The 22,098-nt window shown below is 41.4% G+C and overlaps 1 protein-coding gene and 2 pseudogenes across 3 annotated transcripts; 1 reads left to right on the top strand and 2 right to left on the bottom strand.

Annotated features, from left to right (window-relative positions):
• Window positions 1-173: 173 nt before the first annotated feature.
• Window positions 174-11,332, top strand: LOC309960740 (tripartite motif-containing protein 60-like; annotated as a pseudogene). The gene is made up of 2 exons: window positions 174-213; window positions 9,974-11,332. The product of its transcript is annotated as a tripartite motif-containing protein 60-like (transcript).
• A 6,274-nt stretch (window positions 11,333-17,606) lies between these two features.
• On the bottom strand, window positions 17,607-18,452 carry LOC309960739 (tripartite motif-containing protein 60-like; the record flags this gene model as incomplete). The annotated part of the gene is made up of 1 exon (XM_082837676.1): window positions 17,607-18,452. One exon carries the CDS (start codon window positions 18,450-18,452, stop codon window positions 17,607-17,609), a length of 846 nt encoding a protein of 281 aa, XP_082693802.1.
• Window positions 18,453-18,491: 39 nt separating this feature from the next.
• LOC309960738 (putative tripartite motif-containing protein 61) lies at window positions 18,492-19,036 on the bottom strand (annotated as a pseudogene). The gene has a single exon. The product of its transcript is annotated as a putative tripartite motif-containing protein 61 (transcript).
• Between the last annotated feature and the right edge of the window lie 3,062 nt (window positions 19,037-22,098).

Below are 22,098 nucleotides of genomic sequence, written 5' to 3'. Positions count from 1 at the left end.
AGCAAAGTGATCCCCAAAGCTGAAAGTGAGCATCCATGGAGGGTATGGGGGGAGGTGGGAGGGGGTGGGGTGTATTGATTTAATCATCTCCAGCCCTGATAGGTTAAAGACAATCTCTGAGTCCAGAGACCCCAGAATGAATTTCAAGTGTTAAGATATAACGTCTTGGAGATATGTGGTGTCACTGGATCATTCATACACAGCTGGTGAGAGGTAAGTGGGCACAACCACTTTTGAAAACTATTTTGCATTATTAACTATCGTAGAACATACACTCAGTTATTTTACTCAGGCTGTGTAACCATCCAGACTATGAACCAGGGCTACAAACTCTGTGCACAAAAGTACATACACGAAGGTTCAGTACAACGCTTTTCACAAGTCCAAACTGGAAATAACCCCGAAGTTCCACGGCATTAGAATGGCTAGATGAATGTGGTCTGTTCATACAATGGGACATTAATCAGCAATGTGTGGACACTAAATACTCTTCACCCCAAAACTGGGGTGAATCTCAAAGATGTAACGTGGTGTGACAAAAAGCCAGGCACAAAAGAATACACCTGTGTGTGCAGGAGAAATGACTTCATGGTGTTAGACCTCAGCATCAGTGTTCATACTGGGGGAGGAGGGATGGGCTAGTGATTGGGAGGAAGGTGAGAAGGGCTCTAGGGGTGCTGGTAACAATCTATTTCTTCATCTGGGTGGTGGTGTAGGGTTACAGGCTTATGCAGTTTTCACTGTGCATGTCTAATAAAAGCAAAAGTGACCATAAAACCATAGACTATAGAAATAAATTATAGAGAAATATGTTCCATCTGTTTGGCCGAGGAAGCAAATTTTTGAAAATCAGAAAACTACATGATTACTTCAAGCATATAATTAGCTTATATCAAGCAATTCAAGCAAACATAATGAAAAATCTGGACATAAAAAATGGGTAAAGAAGATAAAAAGATGCCAATAATGAAATCAAAGCAGATCATTTTTAATAATCCAGAGATATCAGAGTGAAAAACAAGAGAGATTGTTCTTTGTGCCTTGTCTGATTGGCAATGATTTATAAAATACTGCAAACAGGGTAGTGGAGCCAGAAAGAGAGGAAGCCTGGTAGGGTGGAGCGAGCAGAGATTCTGAGCCAAGCTGCCTGGGCTGCAATCCTGGCTCTTCCATCTATGGCCCTGTGACCTTTGACAGGTCAGAAGGGATTTATGGAGGAGGAGAAAATGTGCCTAGCAGCAGGCCTGGCACATGGAAGGTGCTCTATGGTACTCAGCTAACAAAACCCCAGACTTTCCATGCTCAGGATGCTGTGATCAAAGAATATGTCTTTCACTGTCACCACTAACACCCTTGCCAAAGTCCCTACATGTTCTTCTGGGTGCCTGCACCAGCCTCTGACCACCCAGCCCACTACCACCCGCTGGGCCCCTCCAGTCTCCTCCCACCCACACCAGGATCTAATCACACCCTCTCCTGCAGGACTGCTGTTCCTGGCACAAGAACCACGTCCTTCCCTCAGCTCCAGCTTCTCCCAGCACCAAGCTCTCTGCAGCACTCAACCTCCTGCCCTCTTCCTGCAGGTTCAGCCCACTCTGGTCCCGGCACCTTTGTACAAGCAGAGCCCACACTTGTCTCCTCACTCTCCCAGCTCAGAGCTCACTTGTCCCTTCCTCCTGATCCCAGCTTCCCGACTCCATGAGGGGTCACCTCCCCCAACAAAATGTGCCAGAGCTGTAAGGACAGGATCAGGAACTCTTTCCACTCTGGCTGTTGTAAATTTACCCAGGTTTTGGAAATCTGCATCCCACATGTGACTGTCAACTCCGTGTTATCCCGCCATGATGGCATCTCCAAATATCACCTCAGTCCCGGACTAAGCTGTTAAATGACTAAAATCCTGGCCAGGTTTCCAGTCTCCCTTAGGAACTGAGTGACTTTGGGCAACTTAACTTGTACTCTCTGTGTCTGCAAGCAGGCAGTGGTGAAGTTGAGGAAGACCGAGTTCATTCAGGGCCCCATAGCTCTAATCCCTCCACTCTCCACCTACACACTGATGATGGATTTAAAAATCAAAGAGGAGCCCGGTGGCCACCTTTGATGTGGTTTCAGACATGACCGTGCATCACTGAGAATTTGATTTTCTGAACTGCTTGCGGCTCAAGGACACCATCAGCCATTTTCACAACAGCATCTGCTGACAGCTCTGGGACAACATTGCAGTTTCAACGTCCCCGCCCCCGCACCTGCAGCTGTGTAATCATTTGCAGCCCCAGCCAATGCTTCTTTGCTTAGCACCCTTATTTTATGTAACCTTGCAGGTTCTTTGCCTTGATAAGCCTCCTTCAGCTTGGACTCAGGGAACACAGGTCAAGTGCTTCATGAATCCGGGTCTCTGGGGCTGCCGTCCTAACAACCCCCAAATAAAGGCCTCTATTTCAATCAGGTCTTGGTTTCTGAAATTTTGGTTAACACCACAAAGTGCCCCTGACTGAGCCATCTTGGAGGGGGAATCCCACAGGGCCTTCAGACCAGCCTCTGGGGGCTTTCTCACACACAGATACCAGTCTCTCCATCCTTGGGCCCTGGACAGGGTGGGAACTGGGCATCTGTGCTCTCAGCAAACATTTAGGTGAGTTAGGACAAGGCCCGCTGTGGGACTGGGAACCCTAATAAAGGACAGGTTTTTACATATGCCAAACCCCAGTCTGGATTCCCTGGAGGTGGATCCCTAGGCTGGGCCTGGAGCAGCGGCTCAGGAAGCCCCATGGTCTTGCCTCATCCTTGATCCCCGCTTACCTGAGGGGGCAGTTCTCTCTGGGTTCCTGGGCCAGGTCCTCAGGCTGCTCTCCCACCACATGGCGGGGTCTGGGATGTGACGGGTATATATACACCCCCAGGAGGGTGGAGCTGTTGGGGTCCAGTCCTAAAGGCTGTGGCTCCTCCATAGATGGGAGGGTGGGCCCTGGGCATGGAGGGGTGTGTGGGGCGTGTTCAGAGGTGCTGCTTAGAGAAGAGAGAGGAGGGCCAGGCCCTGCATAGATTAGGTCAGGTGATAAACAGGATCTCCATTGCACCTTTGTGATCCTCCCTTGATCCTCTCAATGCCACTTAATTTCATCTTTGCTGATGATGAACTGAAATCTGAAAAGCTTTGTAAGGTTGTCCATTTACTCCCCGAGGAGGGGAGATGTGATTCAGGGCCCTCTGGCTCCCCCGCCCTTCCCGGTTAGGTAGCAAATTGCCAGGGAGGCTGCAAAATTACACGTCCCTGAGCAAAATTTGCAGAAGGTAGTGGGGAGGCTATGGAATATTAGGTAAAAGGAAAGTTACTGATGAGGGAACAACGAAGTACTGCACACTAGGCTTTTCATTGGTTGGCAGAGAATATTTATTATGATTACATCATATGCAGAGTATAAGACTCCCATCAGGCTCAGCTGCACTACATCCCTGAGAAGAGGGCAGGTTATCCTGCCTCCCTTGAAAGCTGTTTCCCCATTTGTAGGTTGGGGACAGAAACAATACTTTACACTTAGAGTATCTCTAGCCTAATAACCAGAAATTCCATAAATATTTCAAATGAGAATGCATGGAAAGTACATACTACCCATGAAGTACTTCAGTTTTGATTGGCATTATTTTCACTATTTTGATTAATATTTTCTTGTATTATTTTATTTTATGCCAGGAAAATAGATATTTAAAAACACATAAGAGGGCTTCCCTGGTGGCGCAGTGGTTGAGAGTCCGCCTGCCGATGCAGGGGACACGGGTTCATGCCCTGGTCCGAGAAGATTCCACATGCCGCGGAGCAGCTAGGCCCGTGAGCCATGGCCGCTGAGCCTGCGCATCCGGAGCCTGTGCTCCGCAAAGGGAGAGGCCACAACAGTGAGAGGCCCACGTACTGCAAAAACAACAACAACAACAACAACAACAACACATAAGAACACTAATGGGGGGATAATCAGCCATCATCCTACCACTTAGATAAATCAAGATTCATGCTCTCAACTGTGTGCTTTCAGAAGTTTGTATATATCCACATCTTTATTTTTTTATATGACAGGTGATAAATGGCAGTATATTTTACATACAGTTTCATAATCTGCTTCCCTCTACTTAACATTATATAAAATGGTGTCCTTCACAATCATAAAATTGTTTCTCTAATAGGAAATACAATTTTTTTAAAAGGGAGTGTATATTGTTTAAAATATGTAGAGGATAAAAAAGGAAGTCCACAAATGCCCCCAAATAATCTCTGTTAATGCATTAATTTAAACCTTTTTTTTTGCTGCATATACTGTACACTCACAACATAAATACTAGTGTATTTACACATTGTCACATGAGCATCGAGTAGCACCTAAGTGTTCTTAGTGTTGGGGAAACTGAAGTAAACAAAACCAAGTCCTTGCTCGCCTAGAGCAGCACAGATGAAAACAAAAACATAAATCTCCTGCATATATGCATGGGACAAAAATGTTTTAACATATTTTTTTAATATCTGACCCAATAAAGTGTCAGGTGATGACAGCTGATAAAAAGAAAAATCAGAATGAAAATTGGTCCAACCACCTTGAAAACCAGTTTGGTTCTTTCTACTTAAGCTGAGTATGCACCTACACAACCCTTCAGCTCAGCAATTCCACTCCTGTTATTTATGTTTAGAAATGTGTCCATTTGTGCAAGGAAGCACATAGCAACACAATTCCCAATAGGGGAAATCTGGAAACAACCCAAGGGCTTTCAGCAACAGAATGAACTAATGAACAGTAGTACAGGCATGCAATGGACTACTGTTCACCAAGAAAAGGGATCTGAAAAACAGAAAAATAAGGATGAATTCCCCACCTGTCATTGAGCTGAAGAGTCCAGAAATACAATAACATACTGTGTATGGCTCCCCTCATATGAAGATCAAAACCAGGCCAAACCAGTGCATGGTTTAGCAGCAGGTGGCGGTTATCTTTGGGGAGGAGAGTGGAGGCAGTGATGGAGAGTGGCCAGGAGGGGAAAGGGAGCAGGTACTGTTTAAATGGTAGGCTTTGTAGGTGGTTACAGGGCTGTGTTTGCTTTGTAATCATTCTCAGGTGATGCAAAATGATGGGTGTGTGTGTCTTTATGTATGTATGGTCTACATCCATAAATGTTTACTTAAAAATAGAAACTGTTTCTATTCTGTCTCCATAGGTGAGCCAGGGAATCTGCATTTGCAGCAAGCATTTTGGTGACCCCCAGCCAAGGGAAACAGTGATAACAGGGATGTGCAGCAAGAGGAAACTGAGTTCAGACCCTGGTCACTCACTGGCTGTGTGACCACAGACGTGCATCATGGTGGGGTCTCAAGTAGCCTTCCTTCCAGCCCCACCTCCAAACTGCACAATGTCCCCTGTCCTCTGCCCTGTCCCAGTGACCCTAGGTGTGGCCAGTGTGGAGTGGACTCTGGAACAAGACTCTGGGTTTGAGTTTGGGCTCTGCCAGTTATCAGCTGTAAGCTTGGGAGCACGGGTGAGCTCACCCCGCTGTGCCTCGATTTCATGCTCTGTGAAGTGAGTTGGTGGTAGAACCTACCTCCTCGGGTACTTGAGACTCAAACAAGAAGTGAGAAGACAGAAAGTGCTGTGTCAGTGACTCTTGTCATGAGGACGATTATAATTGCACCTGAAGCAGGTAAATGTCAGTCTATGCTCTGAATCTCAGATCTGAAGAGCGTGGTTCCTGTGAGAGTGGATCTGACACTGGCTCTGCCACTTACCAGCTGTGCTCCTACAGTGCACCAGGCCCATGTTCACACAGCTGTGCTCAGGCCAGGAGTGTGAACACCAGTTTGCCTTTACTGGTGGCTGTAATGGTTTCCAACTCTGGTGAGAGAAAGAGCTCTCTCATGATTGAGTGTCTCAGGACACTCCTTGTCATCCCCTCTGTAGTCAGGATGGAGGGGTGACTGGATCTGATCCTGGCTTGTGCATTTTTAAATAAATTTGTCTATGGAAGTCTCACATACATCAAAAAAGTTGTAGACTTCATTAGCGTACAGCTTGATGTATTGTCACAAAGAGAATGCAGGTCTGAAATAAGAAGCCAGGTATTAAAAAACAGGCATTGCCAACAATCTCCCCTCACAAGCCCCCAGTCTAGGGTCAGGATACTTATCCTAATAACAGTAAAGGAGATGAGTTTTTAAAGCAGAGGTGTAATGAGATCAATTTTTTTTTGAAAAGTGCATTCCAGAGAACAGAATGATGACAGGGACTGACGAGGACCCAGCAAATGGGCCATTTAGGATAATAGAGAAGTGGCCCTGGTGAGAGCTGCTGCCACCCTGATTTGGGAGAGAGAAATGGAGTTGAGGAAAGTGGTGTGGGCCATTGAGTGTGGAGATATTATTCACTGAAATAGGTAATCCCGTGATTACCTACCTCCTAACAGGCTAGGAGGAGTAATTAATTCAATGTAAGACAGAGTGAAGTGTTGGCAATTGGGGAAGAGGCATCTAGAAATGGCCAAATGACATTTGGACACAAGACTTTCAGGTAGATCCACCTGAACTACACCTAGAGATTGAGGAACCTTTAGGACACAGCTGGTAACTGTGGCCTCCCCAGTGAGAGGGAGCACATAGAAAGTGTTTGTAAATCAGTTTTAAATTTCAGCATGTGTCAGAATCACTCAGAGATATTACTGACACATGCATAACTCAGAAAATGTGGGTTTGGTCCCAGACTACTCCAAGAACAGGACTATCACAAAATAGTGAGTCATGCAAGTGTTTTGGTTTCCCAATGTGTATCAAAAGTGTGTTTACACTGTACTGTCGTCTATCATGTGTGCAATAGCATTTTGTCTAAAAAACAATGTAATGCCTTAATTAAAAAAATTTTTTATTGCCATGCTAACAACCATCATATGAACCTTCAGTGGGTGATAGTAGTAACTTCAAAGATCACTCATCACAGATCACCATTCAAATATAATAATGATGAAAAACTGACATATTGTGAGAATTACCAAAATGTGGCACAGAGGCATGAAGTGAGCAAACGCTGCTGGAAAGATGGCACCAATAGCCCTGCTCGATGCAGGGTACCACCATCCCTCCATTTGTAAATAAGTCACAGCGTGATGAAAGGAGGAAGGCCTGTACACAGACTGCTGAGCCACCCCTGCATGTTCTGACACAGTAGATCCCAGGTGGGACCCAGGAAGCTGCATTTTTAACCATCTCCCAGGTGATGCTGATGATGTTGGTCTGGGAACCACACATTCAGAACAACTAGAGGGCGCTGCGAAGGGACCACATACAGCCTTCTGGATTCTCTAGATACCTCGTTTGTCACTTCTTCCAGTTACTAGATTTTTACCAAAGAAATGAATCAATAGTACATGTTTTTCAAAAATAAACAAAAGAGACCTAATGTAACTTAAAAGCTTTTGCAAAACAAAGGGAACTACAAACAAGATGAAAAGACAACCCTCAGAATGGGAAAGAAATATTTGCAAATGAATCAACAGACAAAAGATTAATTTCCAAAATATATAAACAGCTCATGCAGCTCAATAGTAAAAAACAAACAACTCAATCAAAAAATGGGCAGAAGACCTAAATAGACATTTCTCCAAAGAAGACATACAGATGGCCAAGAAGCACATGAAAAGCTGCTCAACATCACTAATCATTAGAGAAATGCAAATCAAAACTACAATGAGGTATCACCTCACACCAGTTAGAATGGGCATCATCAGAAAATCTACAAACAACAAATGCTGGAGAGGGTGTGGAGAAAAGGGAACCCTCTTGCACTGTTGGTGGGAATGTAAATTGATACAGCCACTATGGGGAACAGTATGAAGGTTCCCTAAAAAACTAAAAATAGAATTACCATATGACCCAGCAATCCCACTACTGGGCATATACCCAGAGAAAACCATAATTCAAAAAGACCCATACACCCAAGTGTTCACTGAAGCACTATTTACAGTAGCCAGGTCATGGAAGCAACCTAAATGCCCATCGACAGATGAATGGATAAAGAAGACGTGATACATATATACAATGGAATATTACTCAGCCATAAAAAGGAATGAAATTGGGTCATTTGTAGAGACGTGGATGAATCTAGTGACTGTCATATAGAGTGAAGTAAGTCAGAAAGAAAAACAAATATCATATATTAAGGTATATATGTGGAATCTAGAAAAATGGTACAGGTGAAGCAGTCTGCAGGGCAGAAATTGAGACACAGATGTAGAGAACAAACGTATGGACAACAAGGGGGGAAAGCAGCGGGGGTGGGGGTGGGGTGGGGTGGGGGTGTGATGAATTGGGAGATTGGGATTGACATGTATACACTGATGTGTATAAAATGTATGACTAATAAGAATCTGCTGTATAAAAAAATAAATTAAATAAAATTCAAAAAAAAGAAAAGTAAGATGCGGAAAAGTGTGAATAATACAACTCTGTTTCTATAAAACTAACAACAATAAAAATATTTCATATACATGTAAAAGAAAAATCCGTTGGATTTGGCAATTAGTGGATTAACAACATCATTCTGAAAGTGGTCTTGATAGAGCCAGATGAAGGTGATGTGTCCATGAAGGAGAGTGGCTATTAATCAATGTGATATTGACTATAGATATCAACACTATGATTTTTTTAAGTATAAAAAATAGTACATGTTTTTGACAAAATTCAATTAACAATCAAGTTAAGAAGAAAAATGGGAATTTCATTTGAGCCAAACTGAGGATTATAACCTGGGTTCTAAACTTTAATATTTTGAAATAATGATAGATTCAAGGAACTTTTAAAGATAGTACATAGGGGTCCCATGGACCCACTGTCTACGTTCCCATGTTTCTTAACAATATTATATGAAAACCAAGAATTTGATATTGGTCAAATGAGTACGTATGGTTCTGTGACACTTACCACATGCAGATTCATGTAGCCACCACCAAATAGAGAACTATTCCATCCCTATGAAGTCTTATAGTCACAGCCATCACACTCCCACATCATACCAAAACCATGACACCTGCTTTTGGTAAAGTAGTATTTCAGAGTAACATTCAAAGTTCATGACCCCTCATCTATAAGTATTTCATTATGTATTTCCTAAGAATAGAATACTTTCTTATGTAGCTAAAGTGTAATTTTAGAATTCAAGATGGTTAACTATGATATTACTCTTGTCCAATAAATAGTGCGTATTCAAAATTTCCCTTTTGTCCCATACTATCCACTTTACAGCAGTTTTCCTGCCTATCTAGAATCAAAGCTTAAGATCATGAATTTCTCTTAGTTGTTTCTTTAGTCTCTTTTAATGTAGAACACTCCTCCATAATTTCTTTTTCAGTGTCATTCTTGTTTATGCAGTGTTTAAGACCATTGAATGTTCCATGGTTTCAATTTTGGTGATTATTTCCCTGTGATTAGATTTGGGTAATGGTGTGGGGGGCAGAACTGTTCCATATGTGCTGTTTTTCTTCCCATCGCAGGCCATCAATTTATCCATTCATTGGTCAGGAGGTGTTCTCTAGTCTCTACATTGTAAAGCACTTATTTTGTCTCTCTATACATGAACTATAATTCTCAGAGTGATATTTTGAGATTGTGTGAATATATTATTTCCCATGAAATTTTACCTTACAGTATTTGCAGTCATTGATGATTCTTGCCTGAAATAATTATTATATTGTGATTGCCAGTCTAGGAAATTTTGAAATTAAAAGCTTTTCTCCCCAGTGGAGAGATTACTTGCTTGAACCTGTGGTTAGTTACTTGTAGAAGAAAGTCATTAATGTTAAATCTGGGTGGGCTAATTTGTGATAGAGCTACAAGCAGTGAATCTCCCTTGCCCTTCAAGTTGAGGTAGGTACAGGGGACTGAACATGACTTCGGTGGCTGTCATCAGTATGGCGGTCCAGTGAAACATAAAACTGTTCAATCTGCTATCGCTAGGGGAGGATATCCACTTCTCACTGGGTCTTGAGCTTGAGCAGGCCTTGCCACAGGGAGCATTCTTATCCACCACTTCTGTTCTCAACTCAGTGGAGTTCGTGACAGCCTTGGTACAGCCACAAGAGGTGTCTAGCTACCCCCATCTGTATGGATAACTGGAAAGATCCAGTAACCATCAACTGTGGGCACAACTTCTGTCACTCATGCATCAACATGGCTTGGAAGGACCTAAGTGATACCTTCCCCAGCTCAGTCATTTGACTGAAATTGCTAATTTACTCCAGATCAGAAGGAGCACGTGGAAGGGGCAGAAAGAGAGTTCTGTGTGTGAGAAGCACAATCAGTTTCTGACCATTTTTAGGCAAGGACCTAGAGGTTTTATGTACACAGTGCAGTTTCTTCATTCAATAATGGAAACACTACATTTGCCCCATTAAGAAAGCTGCCTCTCATCACAAGAAAATTCTACAGTGTACCATTGAGCCCTTGAAGAGTGATATGGAACAAGTTGAAAAAGTGATAACTCTGCAAGCCAGCCAATCAGTTGAACAGAGGAAGCAGGTTAAATATAGGAGAGAAAAAATAAATTCTGAATGTGAGCAAATTTAGACTGTTTCTACAGAATCAGCAAGAGGATATTCCCAGGCAGATGGAAGATGAAGAGATGGACATTTTAACAAAACTCTGTGAAAACTTTGTAACATTTACAGATCATGCTTCCACATTGAAACATCTGCTGAGAGAGGTAGCGGGTAAGTGTGTGCAGTCAGAACTGGAATTACTGAGACAGGTTAAGAGTATCCAGTGCAAGTATCAAATCCTGAAATGCTCTGAGCATTTTCATTCCAATTAAACAAGTATGGATTTAACCTTCCTCTACAATATTCTGGCATTGATAGAATTACCAAGCCATTTCTAGTAGATGTGATTTTAGACCTTGAAACAGCACATCCTCAACTTATTGTCCCCGAGGATGGAAAAATTGTGCAATATGGAAAGAGAAAGCCAAACTTTTTATTACCCAAGTAGATTTTATCTCTGTCCTGCTGTCCCATGTTGTCATAGATTTCATTCTGGCAGACATTACTGCGAGATAGAAGTGGGAAACAAGACTGTGCCAAGATTATTTTCCTAGGAACTGGCGAAATCACCCAGTAGTTGAGGGTCGATTCTAGGCAGATGGGTGGTATGTTTAGAGAACTTATGTTGTGTCAAGTCCTAAGAGAAACCATCCTGTCCATGGTAGAACCCAGTAAGATTGGTATTTTTCTGAACTATGAGTTGGGTGAGGTTTCCTTCTACAATTAGAATGATAGATTTGTTCCCTATACTTTTTTTTTAATCTTTATTGGAGTATAATTTCTTTCCAATGTTGTGTTAGTTTCTGCTGTATAACAAAGTGAATCAGCTATATGTATACATTTGTCCCCATATCTCCTCCCTCTTGCGTCTCCCTCCCACCCTCCCTATCCCACCCCTCTAGGTGGTCACAAAGCACCAAGCTGATCTCCCTGTGCTATGTGGCTGCTTCCCACTAGCTATCTATTTTACATTTGGCAGTGTGTATATGTCCGTGCCACTCTCTCACTTCGTTCCAGCTTACCCTTCCCCCTCCCTGTGTCCTCAAGTCCATTCTCTATGTCTGCATCTTTATTCCTGTCCTGCCCCTAGGTTCTTCAGAACAGTTTTTCCCCTTTTTTTTAGATTCCATATATATGTGTTAGCATATGCTATTTATTTTTCTCTTTCTGACATACTTCACTCTGTATGACAGACTCTAGGTCCATCCACCTCACTACAAATAACTCAATTTCGTTTCTTTTTATGGCTGAGTAATATTCCACTATATATATGGGCCACATCTTCTTTATCCATTCATCTGTCAATGAACACTTAGGGTGCTTCCATTTCGTGGCTATTGTAAATAGTGCTGCAATGAACATTGTGGTACATGACTCTTTTTGAATTATGGTTGAAAAAGTACTTTAAATATCAATGGACTAAAAGGTCTGATCAAAAGACATACAGTGGCAGATTGGAAAATAAAACAAGAATCTACAACATGCTGTCTACAAGAGACCTACTTTAGGGCAAAAGACACACATATTTTGGAAGTGAGGGGATGGAAAAAATATTTCATCCAAATGGAAATTACAAGAAAGTAGTGGTATCAATACACATGCCAGACAAAATAGACTTTAAAACAAAAGCCAGAAATAAAGATGAAGTAGGACTCTATATAATGGTAAAAGAGTCAATACCTTAAGAGGCTATCAAACTCTTTAACATATATGCACCCTGTATAGGAGCACCTAAATACATAAAACAAACACTAACAGACAGAGAAGGAGAAATTGACAGGAATATGGTAAGAGTCAGAGACTTTAACAGTCCAATGACATCAATGGACACATCTTCCAGGTAGAAAATCAATATGGCAACAGAAATCCTAAATGACACAATAAGACAGCTAGACTTAATTGATACATACAGGATGCCACATCCAAAAAAATCCCAGAATACACATTATTTCAAATGCATATGGAACATTCTCTAGGACAGACCACAGTCTAGGACACAAAACAAGCCTTAACAAATTTAAGAGGGTAGAAATTATTTCAAGCATCTTTTCTGACCTCAATGGCATGAAATTAGAAATCAACCACAGAAAGAGAAATGAGAAAAAAATGAATACATGGGGACTAAACAACAGGCAACTAAAAAGCTATTGGGTCAACTATGAAATCAAATAGAAAATTAAAAAATACCTTGAGCCAAACAGCAATGGAAACATAACCATATAAATGCTATGGGAAGCAGCAAAATCAGTTCTAAGCAGGAAGTCTATAGCCATACAGAACTTCCTCAAAAAACAAGAAGCACTCCACATGAACAACCTAACCTACCACCTATAAGAATTAGAGAAAGGACAAACAAAATTGAAAGTCAGAAAAAGGAAGGAAATAATAAAGATGAGAGATGAAATAAATAAAATAGATATTAATAAAAACAATATAGAAAATTAATAAAACCAAGAGCTGTTTTTTTGGAAGGATAAACACAATTGACAAACCTCTGGCTAGGTTCACCAAGAAGAAAAGAGACAGGACCCATTAAACAAAATAAGCAACGAAAGAGTAGAAATAACAACGGATATTGCAGAAATAAAAAATACCATAAGAAAATATTATGAACAGTTATATGCCAATAAAATGGACAACCTAGAAGAAATCGACCAGTTTTTAGAAAATACAGCATGGCAAAATGAATCAAGAAGAAACAGATAATTTGAACAGACAGATCACTAGAAGTAAAATAAAATTTATAGGAAAAAGAAACTCCCTGCAAACAAAAGTCCAGGACCAGATGGCTTCACTGGGGAAATGTATCAAGTCTACAAAGAATAATTTATACCAATCCTTTGAAAACTCTGCAAAAATACTGAAAAGGAGGCAACACTCTCAAGGACATTCTATGAAGCCACCAGCACCCTGATACCAAAAGGAGACAAAGATACCCCCCAAAAATACAATTATAGGTGAATATCTTAGATGAATACAGATGCCAGAATTCTCAACAAAATATTAGCAAACCAAATCCAAGAGCACATAAAAAAGATTATACCAGCAAGCCCACCCCTGGGCATATATTAGGAGAAAACCATAATTTGAAAAGATACATGCACCCCAATGTTCATTACAGCACTGTTTACAATAACCAGGACATGGAAGCAACCTAAATGTCCATCAACAGAGGAATGGATAAAGAGGATGTGGCACATATATACAATGGAATATTACTCAGCCATAAAAAAGAACAAAATAAAGCCATTTGCAGCAACATGGATTGACCTAACGATTGACATGATGAGAGAAAGACAAATATCATATGATATTTTTTTTTGCTTTTTGTGCATATTCCACTTATATGTGGAATCTAAAAAAAGTGTACAAATGAACTTATCTACAAAACAGAAGTAGAGATACAGATATAGAAAACAAACTTATGGTTTCCAGGGGCTAAGGGGGGAGGGATAAATTGGGAGAATGGGATTGACATATACATGCTACCGTATATAAAATAGATAACTAATAAAGACCTACTGTATAGCGCAGGGAACTCTACTCAATGCTTTGTAATGGCCTATATGGGAAAAGAATCTAGGAAATAGTGGATGTGTGTGTATGTATAACTGATTCACTTTGCTGTATACCTGAAACTAATACAGCACTGTAAATCAACTATAATCCAATAAAAATTTTAAAAAAGAAAGATCATTCAAGATGACCAAGTAGAATTCATCCTAAGTTCACAAGGATGGTTTAACATACACAAATCAATCAATGTGATAAACCACATCAACAAAAGATAAAAACCACCTGACCATCTCAATAGATACCAAAAAAACATTTAATAAATTTAACATCCCTACATGACAAAAACTCTCACCAAAGTGGGTATAGAGGGGATATATATCAACATAATTTAAACCATTTATGACCAATGACCAACATAATACTCAACAGTGAAAAGCTGAAAGATTGCCTGCTAAATTCTGGAAAAAGACAAGGATGCTCAATCTCATCACCTCTATTCAACAGAGTATTGGACCTCCTAGTCATAGCATTCAGACAAGAAAAATAAATAAAATGTATGCAAATTGGAAGGAAAGAGGTAATATTGTCAGTATATGCCATTATCATGATACTCTATATAGAAAATCCTAAAGACTCCATGCAAAAACTATTAGAACTGTTAAATGAATTGAGCAAGGTAGCAAGATACAAGATTAACATACAGAAATTTGTTGAATTTCTTTACATTAACAGTGAAATATCAAAAAGAGAAAGTTAAAAACAAATCACATTTAAAATCACATTGAGGGCTTCCCTGGTGGCACAGTGGTTAAGAGTCCACCTGCCAATGCAGGGGACATGAGCTCTTGCCCCGGTCCGGGAAGATACCACCTGCCGCGGAGCGGCTAGGCCCGTGAGCCACGGCCGCTGAGCCTGTGCGTCCGGAGCCTGTGCTCCGCAACGGGAGAGGCCACAACAATGAGAGGCCTCCGTACCAAAAAAAAAAAAAAAATCACATTGAAAAAAAAAAGAAACTCCTCAGAATAAACCTAAGCAAGGAGGTGAAATACTTACATGCTGAGAAGTATAAAACACTGATAAAGGAAATTGAAGATGATTCAAGGAAATAGAAAGATATCCCATGCTCTTGGAAGAATTAATATAGTTAAAATGGTCATACTTCCCAAAGCAATCTACAGATTTAATGTGATCCTTATCAAATGACCCATGACATTTTTCACAGAGCAAGAACAAAGAATCCTAAAATTTATATGGGACCTCAAAAGGCCCAGAATTGCCAAAGCAAGTCTTAAAAAAAAAGAAGAAAAGTACCCTACAAATTTCAGAGGACTACTACAAAGCTTTAGGAATCAAAACAGCATAGTATTGACACAAAAACAGACATATGGATCAATGGAACAGAATACAGGGCCCAGAAATAAACCCACCTACAGTCCATTAATTTTAAAAAGTAGGCAAGAATATACAATGGAGAAAAGACTGTCCCTTCAGCAAGTGATGTTGGGAAAGGTGGACCACTGTACGTAAATCAATAAAGTTTGAACACTCCCTCACACCATACACAAAAATAAAATTTCTTAAAGACATAGATATAAGACATGACAGCAGAAAACTCCTAGAACAAGGCAAAACATTCTCTGACAGAAATCACTGCAATGTTTTCTTAGATCAGTCTCCCAAGGCAAAAAAAAAAAAAAAAAGCAAAAATAAACAAATGGGACCTAATCAAACTTACATGCTTCTGCACAGAAAAGAAAACCATAAATAAAATGAAAAGACAACCTATGGACTGGGAGAAAATATTTGCAAATGATGCAACCAACAAGGGCTTAATTTCCAAAATATACAAAGAGTTCAAACAACTCAACATGGACAAAATAAACAACCCAATCAAAAAATGTGCAGAGGACTTAAATAGACATTTTTCCAAAGAAGACATCCAGATGGCCAACGAGCAAATGAAAAGATGCCCAATGTGGCTAATTATTGGAGAAAAGCAATCAAAACATCAATGAGGTATCACCTCCCACTGGTCAGAATGGCCATCATCAAAAAGTCTACAAATAATAGATGCTGGAGAGGGTGTGGAGAAAAGGGAACCCTTCTACACTGTTCATGGGAATGTAAATTGGTTCAGCCACAATGGAAAACAGTATGGAGGTTCCTTAGAAAGTATAGAGTTACCACATGATCCAGCAATCCCAATCCTGGGCATATATCCGGAAAAGAGGAAAACTCTAATTCGAACAGATATGTGCACCACAATGTTCATAGCAGCACTACTTACAATAGCAAAGACATGGAAGCAACCTAAATGTCCATCAACAGAAGAATGGATAAAGAAGATGTGGTACATATATACAATGGAATATTACTCCATAGAAAAGAATAAAATAGAAAGAATATTATAGAATTAAATAGTCATAGAAAAGAATAAAATAATGCCATCTGCAGCAACATGGATGGGCCTAGAGATTGTCATGCTGAGTGAAGTAAGTAAGATGGAGAAAGGCAAATATCATGATATCACTTATATGTGAAATCTAAAATATAGTAAAAATGAACTTATAGACAAAAGAGAAACCGACTCACAGAAATAGAAAACTCATGGTTACCAAACAGTAGAGGAGGGAGGGATAAATTAGGAGTGTGGGAGTAACAGTCACATCCCACCCTACATAAAATAAATAAACAACAGGATTTACTCTATAGTACAGTATATATACATACATACACTACTGAATCAGTTCGCTTTACATCTGAAACTAATACAATACTGTGAATCAACTATACTTCAAAAAGGACAAATTAGATATTTTGTGATAGAATTTTCTGGAAGAACCAATAGTGTGAAGTGGTTTTTTTCCTTTCTTTTGTTTTGTTTTTGGTAAATATTACATTTTCAAGGAATTTGTAATAGATTTCCAAACTTTTCACAGGAGAAATGGGGAGTTGCAAGTTCAGTATTATAATTTTAGAAAACATAGGCTGAAACATCCTGCATTATGGTAGTTGAAAAATAAAAATGAATATACCCTGCCTGTGGGGATCAGAATATCTGAAAAATAAACTTGGATTATACAGTATCCTAAGGACCATTATGGTCAATCCAGTGAGGCAAAACTCAAGCCACACAAAATTTGATTCTGCTGTCAAAACTGCTAATGCCACAAACACACCAAGAGGGTGTAAAATGGTTTATTTGCACTCACTGAAGCTTCATGTGGAGTCAGGGAGGCCACCGGTCCAAAAATGGCTTGAGAGAAGTGGAAAAAGCCACTAGCTTGGAGGTTTTTGCTGGTTTGGAAAAGCTCCTCTGCAGGCAGGGCCTTCCTGGGTTAGAACCACCCTAAGCCTAGTCAAGGTCAGGCTGCCCTGACCATTTGCCCAGATATGGGGCAGAGGTGAAGCCAGAGGGGGAGGATTAAAAAGACATCAGCAGTCAGACATCAAAGATGGACTCAGACTCTTTATTGCAAGGACTTTCCCTGAACACAGGAAGAAAGTAGAACACACAGAATGTCTTCCAAGGGGGCTCAGCACTCATCTTCAACTAGACTTATTGTAAGGGATTTGGAAGAAGGTCCAATAGAGAAATAGGGCATAAGTCTTTCTGTAAATACGTCACTGAATGTATATAAATGAGATCTATCATTCAAATTGTAAAAAGAAACTTCCCCCAACTCATAGTCCAGAAAAACACCAATCCAACAGGTGTAGCCTGATTTCCGTATGCCATGAGTAGTACCCCAGAGCTGAATTCGCCAGCAGCCATTGCTTGGTGATGGTGATGACGGAGCATTTCTGGGGAAAGTTTCTTTACACACACCTAAGGACCATTCACCCAGGCCTTTTTCTTTTACCTGCCAAAAATGCCTGCCAGCGTCAAATCCCTCAGAACTCAGGACTTCTCGGTGAGAAGTAAATGCCTCGGGACTAAGAACACAGTTTGGTTCCATCCCTCGAAATGTTGCCGTTTTCCTGTCCTGTGAGATGATGAGACTGTGGTGAGCAGTTTCAGGATTAAATGTCAAGTCTACGTGAAATGTGCTGATCATTTTGTGGAGGCCAAAATATTGTTGGGGGAGAGTGAAAACCTCCTCCTTTAAATCATAAGAAATAAGAAAAAAGAAAAAAAAAAAAAAGAAAAAAAAATCATAAGAAAAGCCTGCTGGACTCTCTAAGTTTTCATATGTGCTGTGGATCCTTGCAATGTCTATCAGTAAATCCAGGTCAGGCTGCAAACACTTCTCAGTTATTTCATCAAGCAGACTTTGCAACGTGGGTCCGTGGTTTGATATTTGGGTTTTTTCTTCAATTATTTTATCTTGAACACGCTTCTCTTCATTTAGTAACCTAACATGAACTAGATCGTGCTCCATTCCCAAGAAATGCTTAATGTGTACAACTTCAGAGTACAATTAATTCCTTTGATTCTCCACCTCCCACATCAAGTCAGATGATTTGGAGATTTGCATCTCTAATGCCTTTTCAGCATCTTCAAGCTGCTTTGTCAGGGGCTCAATGTGGGCTTTGATCCTCCTCCTGGGAGAGGGTGCAGCCTGCTCCATGGGTGCCAGGGGGTGACCACGGTGGTCAGAGGAGACCCTGCACTGGGGACACAGCAGCTCCAGGTCCTTCTCACAGAACAGGCTCAGAACATGCCTGTGCTTCTCACACGGGGGTTTCTCTTTCTGCCATTTCCTCATGTCCTCCATGTTGGGAAGGTTCCTCACACAATCAATCATGAGACATAACTGGCTGTTCCTCCTGATGCCCTTGGCAGGGCAGGGCTGGAGGCAGACAGAACAGGGGAAGATGTCGTGGAGACCCTTCCAGCACTGCTGGATGCAGGGGTAACAAGGAGTTGTGCCCAGTCAGTGGTCACTGCATCTCTCAGGTAATCCAGGCAGATGGGGCAGCTGGCCTCTGCTTGGAGCTGTGCCAGGGAAGATGCCAGGGCCATTGTGCAGGGAGGGTTTCTGTCTGAGGAGACTCCCTTCAAAGAAACCTGGCTCTCCAGGGATGGGGACAAATGAGAACCACCTGGCCCTTCAGCCTTCTCTCTGCTCCATCACGGCTGCCAGTAGGTTTGCCAGGATCTGCAGGGAGCTGTGGCCACTCAGGCCTATTTCTACCCCTTCCCTTCAACCCTACAGCAGCTGCCAGGAGGACTGAGAGCCCCAGTCAGTCTCTGCTTCCTTTGGCACTTCTGTCCCTTTTACTTAATGGGCTGAAATCGAGCTTGCTAGGTGGTCCTCTTCTTCACAGAGAGCCACTGCTCCCAGTAGTGACGAAAATCAACAGCACAGGGACACAATCGGCAAAATCCAGGTGTGGGCAACTCTATGGCACAACTCACCAGCTCCTTCAAGAAAATAGTAACAAAAGGGAAAAGAATGTATGTTACAGAAATAAAGAGCATGTATATAATCAACAATATTTGACAAGGCTTTTTTTCTTAATTGAAATACATACATCCAAACAAAAAGACAATTGTAGTCAGTTGGGACAGTGGATATGTGATAATTTTTTAAAGGTTATTAATGAAAAGACATCCTATACTTGAAAGACATAGAGTACACTATTTACATTGAAAACTCTATGATATGCAGGATTTGCTTCCCAGTGATGAGGACCAGGGTTGGCTGGGGGCATCACTCACTGGATGTGTACGTGGGATGTTGTGGGCTGAACTGTGTGCCCCCCACGGTTCATAAGTTGAAGCTTAACTCCCAGTACATCAGAATGGGACCCTATATGGTAATAAAGTCTGTAATGTGCTGATTAAGGTAAAATGAGGCTGCTGGGGAGATGCCCTTATGCAACATTGACAGGTGTCCTTAGAAGGGGAAGAGACATCAGGGATGGGCACCCACAGAGGAAAGGCCATGTGAGGTCACAGCCACGAGGAGGCCACCTGGGAGAGAGGCCTCAGGAGAAAGTGAACCTGCCAGGACTTTGATATTCAACTTCCAGCCTCCAGAACTGGGAAAATGAGTTTCTGTTGTTGAAGTCACTCCAACAGTGTGTGGTGTTTTGTTTTGTCAACACTTGGAAAAGATACATTGGGTTTGTTCTACTATTTTCCCATTAAATTACAAGCATAACTTGTTCTATGTAAAAATTCTTTTCACAAGGCTGACCAGTGTTCTCAGTGTGCTCCTGCCCCAGCCAGACCAGCCAGCTTTTCTCTTCTTTCTTTGAGCCACAACTCTCCCTCTTCCTCCATCCTAAAATGTCCACACCCCTTCAGTCTCTGTATCCAAGGGGAAAGTTAGAGATTACAGCAGACTCAGAAGACGTACCAACCTGGGAATGTAATTTGGTGTAGCCAATATGCAAAACAGTATGGAGGTTCCTCAAAAAAACTAAAAATAGGGCTTCCCTGGTGGCGCAGTGGTTGAGAGTCCGCCTGCCAATGCAGGGGACACGGGTTCGGGCCCCGGTCTGGGAAGATCCCACATGCTGCGGAGCAGCTGGACCCGAGAGCCATGGCCGCTGAGCCTGCGCGTCCGGAGCCTGTGCTCCACAACGGGAGAGGCCACAACAGTGAGAGGCCCGCGTACTGCAAAAAAAAAAAAAAAAACTAAAAATAGAATTACCATATGACCTAGCAATCTCACTTCTGGGCATATAGCTGGACAAAACTATAATCCAAAGCGACACATGCACCCTTATGTTCATTGCAGCACTATTCACAATAGACAAGACATGGAAACAACTTAAATGTCCATCAACAGAGGAATGGATTAAGAAGGTATGGTATATATATATACAATGGAATTCTACTCAGCCATTAAAAAGAATGAAATAATGCCATTTGCAGTAACATGGATGGAACTAGAGATTATCATACTAAGTCAGAAAGAGAAAGACTAATGCCATATGATACCATTTATATGTATAACAGAAGACATGGTACAAATTAACCTATCTATGAAACAGAAACAGACTCACAGACATAGAGAACAGACTTGTGGTTGGAAAAGGGAAGGGGAGGGAGATGGACAGAATGGGAGTTTGGGGTTAGCAGATGCAAACTATTATACATAGAATGGATAAACAACAAGGTCCTACTGTATAACACAGGGAACTGATATAAACCATAATGGAAAAAAATGTATATGTATATATAATATGAATCACTTTGCTATACAGCAGAAATTAACAAAACATTGTAAATCAACTGTACTTCAATAAAAAAAAAAATGATGTACCACCATTACAAGTAATTGACCTGAGCTAGCTGCAAGTTCAAATACATGAAAATAATACTATCATTCTAAGACAGGAAGACAAGAGCACAGACATTTTGGAAAAGGACCTGGGAACAGCCTTGGGCACAACAGGCATTGCAGGTTAAAGAAAAAAGTCCCTAGGGCCTGAGTCCCAAAAGAAGAAAAAAAAAAAGAAACAGGGCTTAAAAGGTTAACCTTATCTCTGTTACACTAAAACAGATTTCACACAGTTGATTACAATATCAAACGAAACTGTGTGTATATGTCCTTATGATAGCCAGTAATTATTTATCTTCCATAAAGTAACAACACAGGCACATACATAAAACCTTAACTAGGGAGCCCATATGTTGAGAAGAAAACGGAACAGCTGAGAGCAGGGTGCTTGACACACAGCAGGTCCCAAACCCACACCTGCCCCCCACCCCCCAGCCACAGGAGCCCCTGGGACTTGCCCACACCTCCCGCAGGTGAGAGACAGATGTCAGGTCACATCCACACCCACAGCTGAAGCTTCCTTCCTCCCTATTCTCCTCTGAACCCACAGAATTTTCCACTCTGCCAGCCAGAGAGTCTGTTCCAAATGAATGGAATGAGAACCTCCTGCCCTCTAGGACCTCCCAGACCACCCCAACTTGGCCCTTCTCCACCAGGGTGGGGTCACACAGTGTCCCCTGAGTAGCTTGTTTGTCCCTGCTCAGGCCCACCTGAGACTCTGTCCCCAAGTCCATGCTCTCCTGCTCACGCTTCTCAGTCTTGGCTCTGTGCTGGGGGAGCTGCTCTGTAT

Source organism: Leucopleurus acutus (assembly GCF_964270905.1).
Source record: "Leucopleurus acutus genome assembly, chromosome: 4".
Lineage (NCBI taxonomy): Eukaryota > Metazoa > Chordata > Mammalia > Artiodactyla > Delphinidae > Leucopleurus > Leucopleurus acutus.
This window is presented reverse-complemented; position numbering and strand designations above follow the sequence as displayed.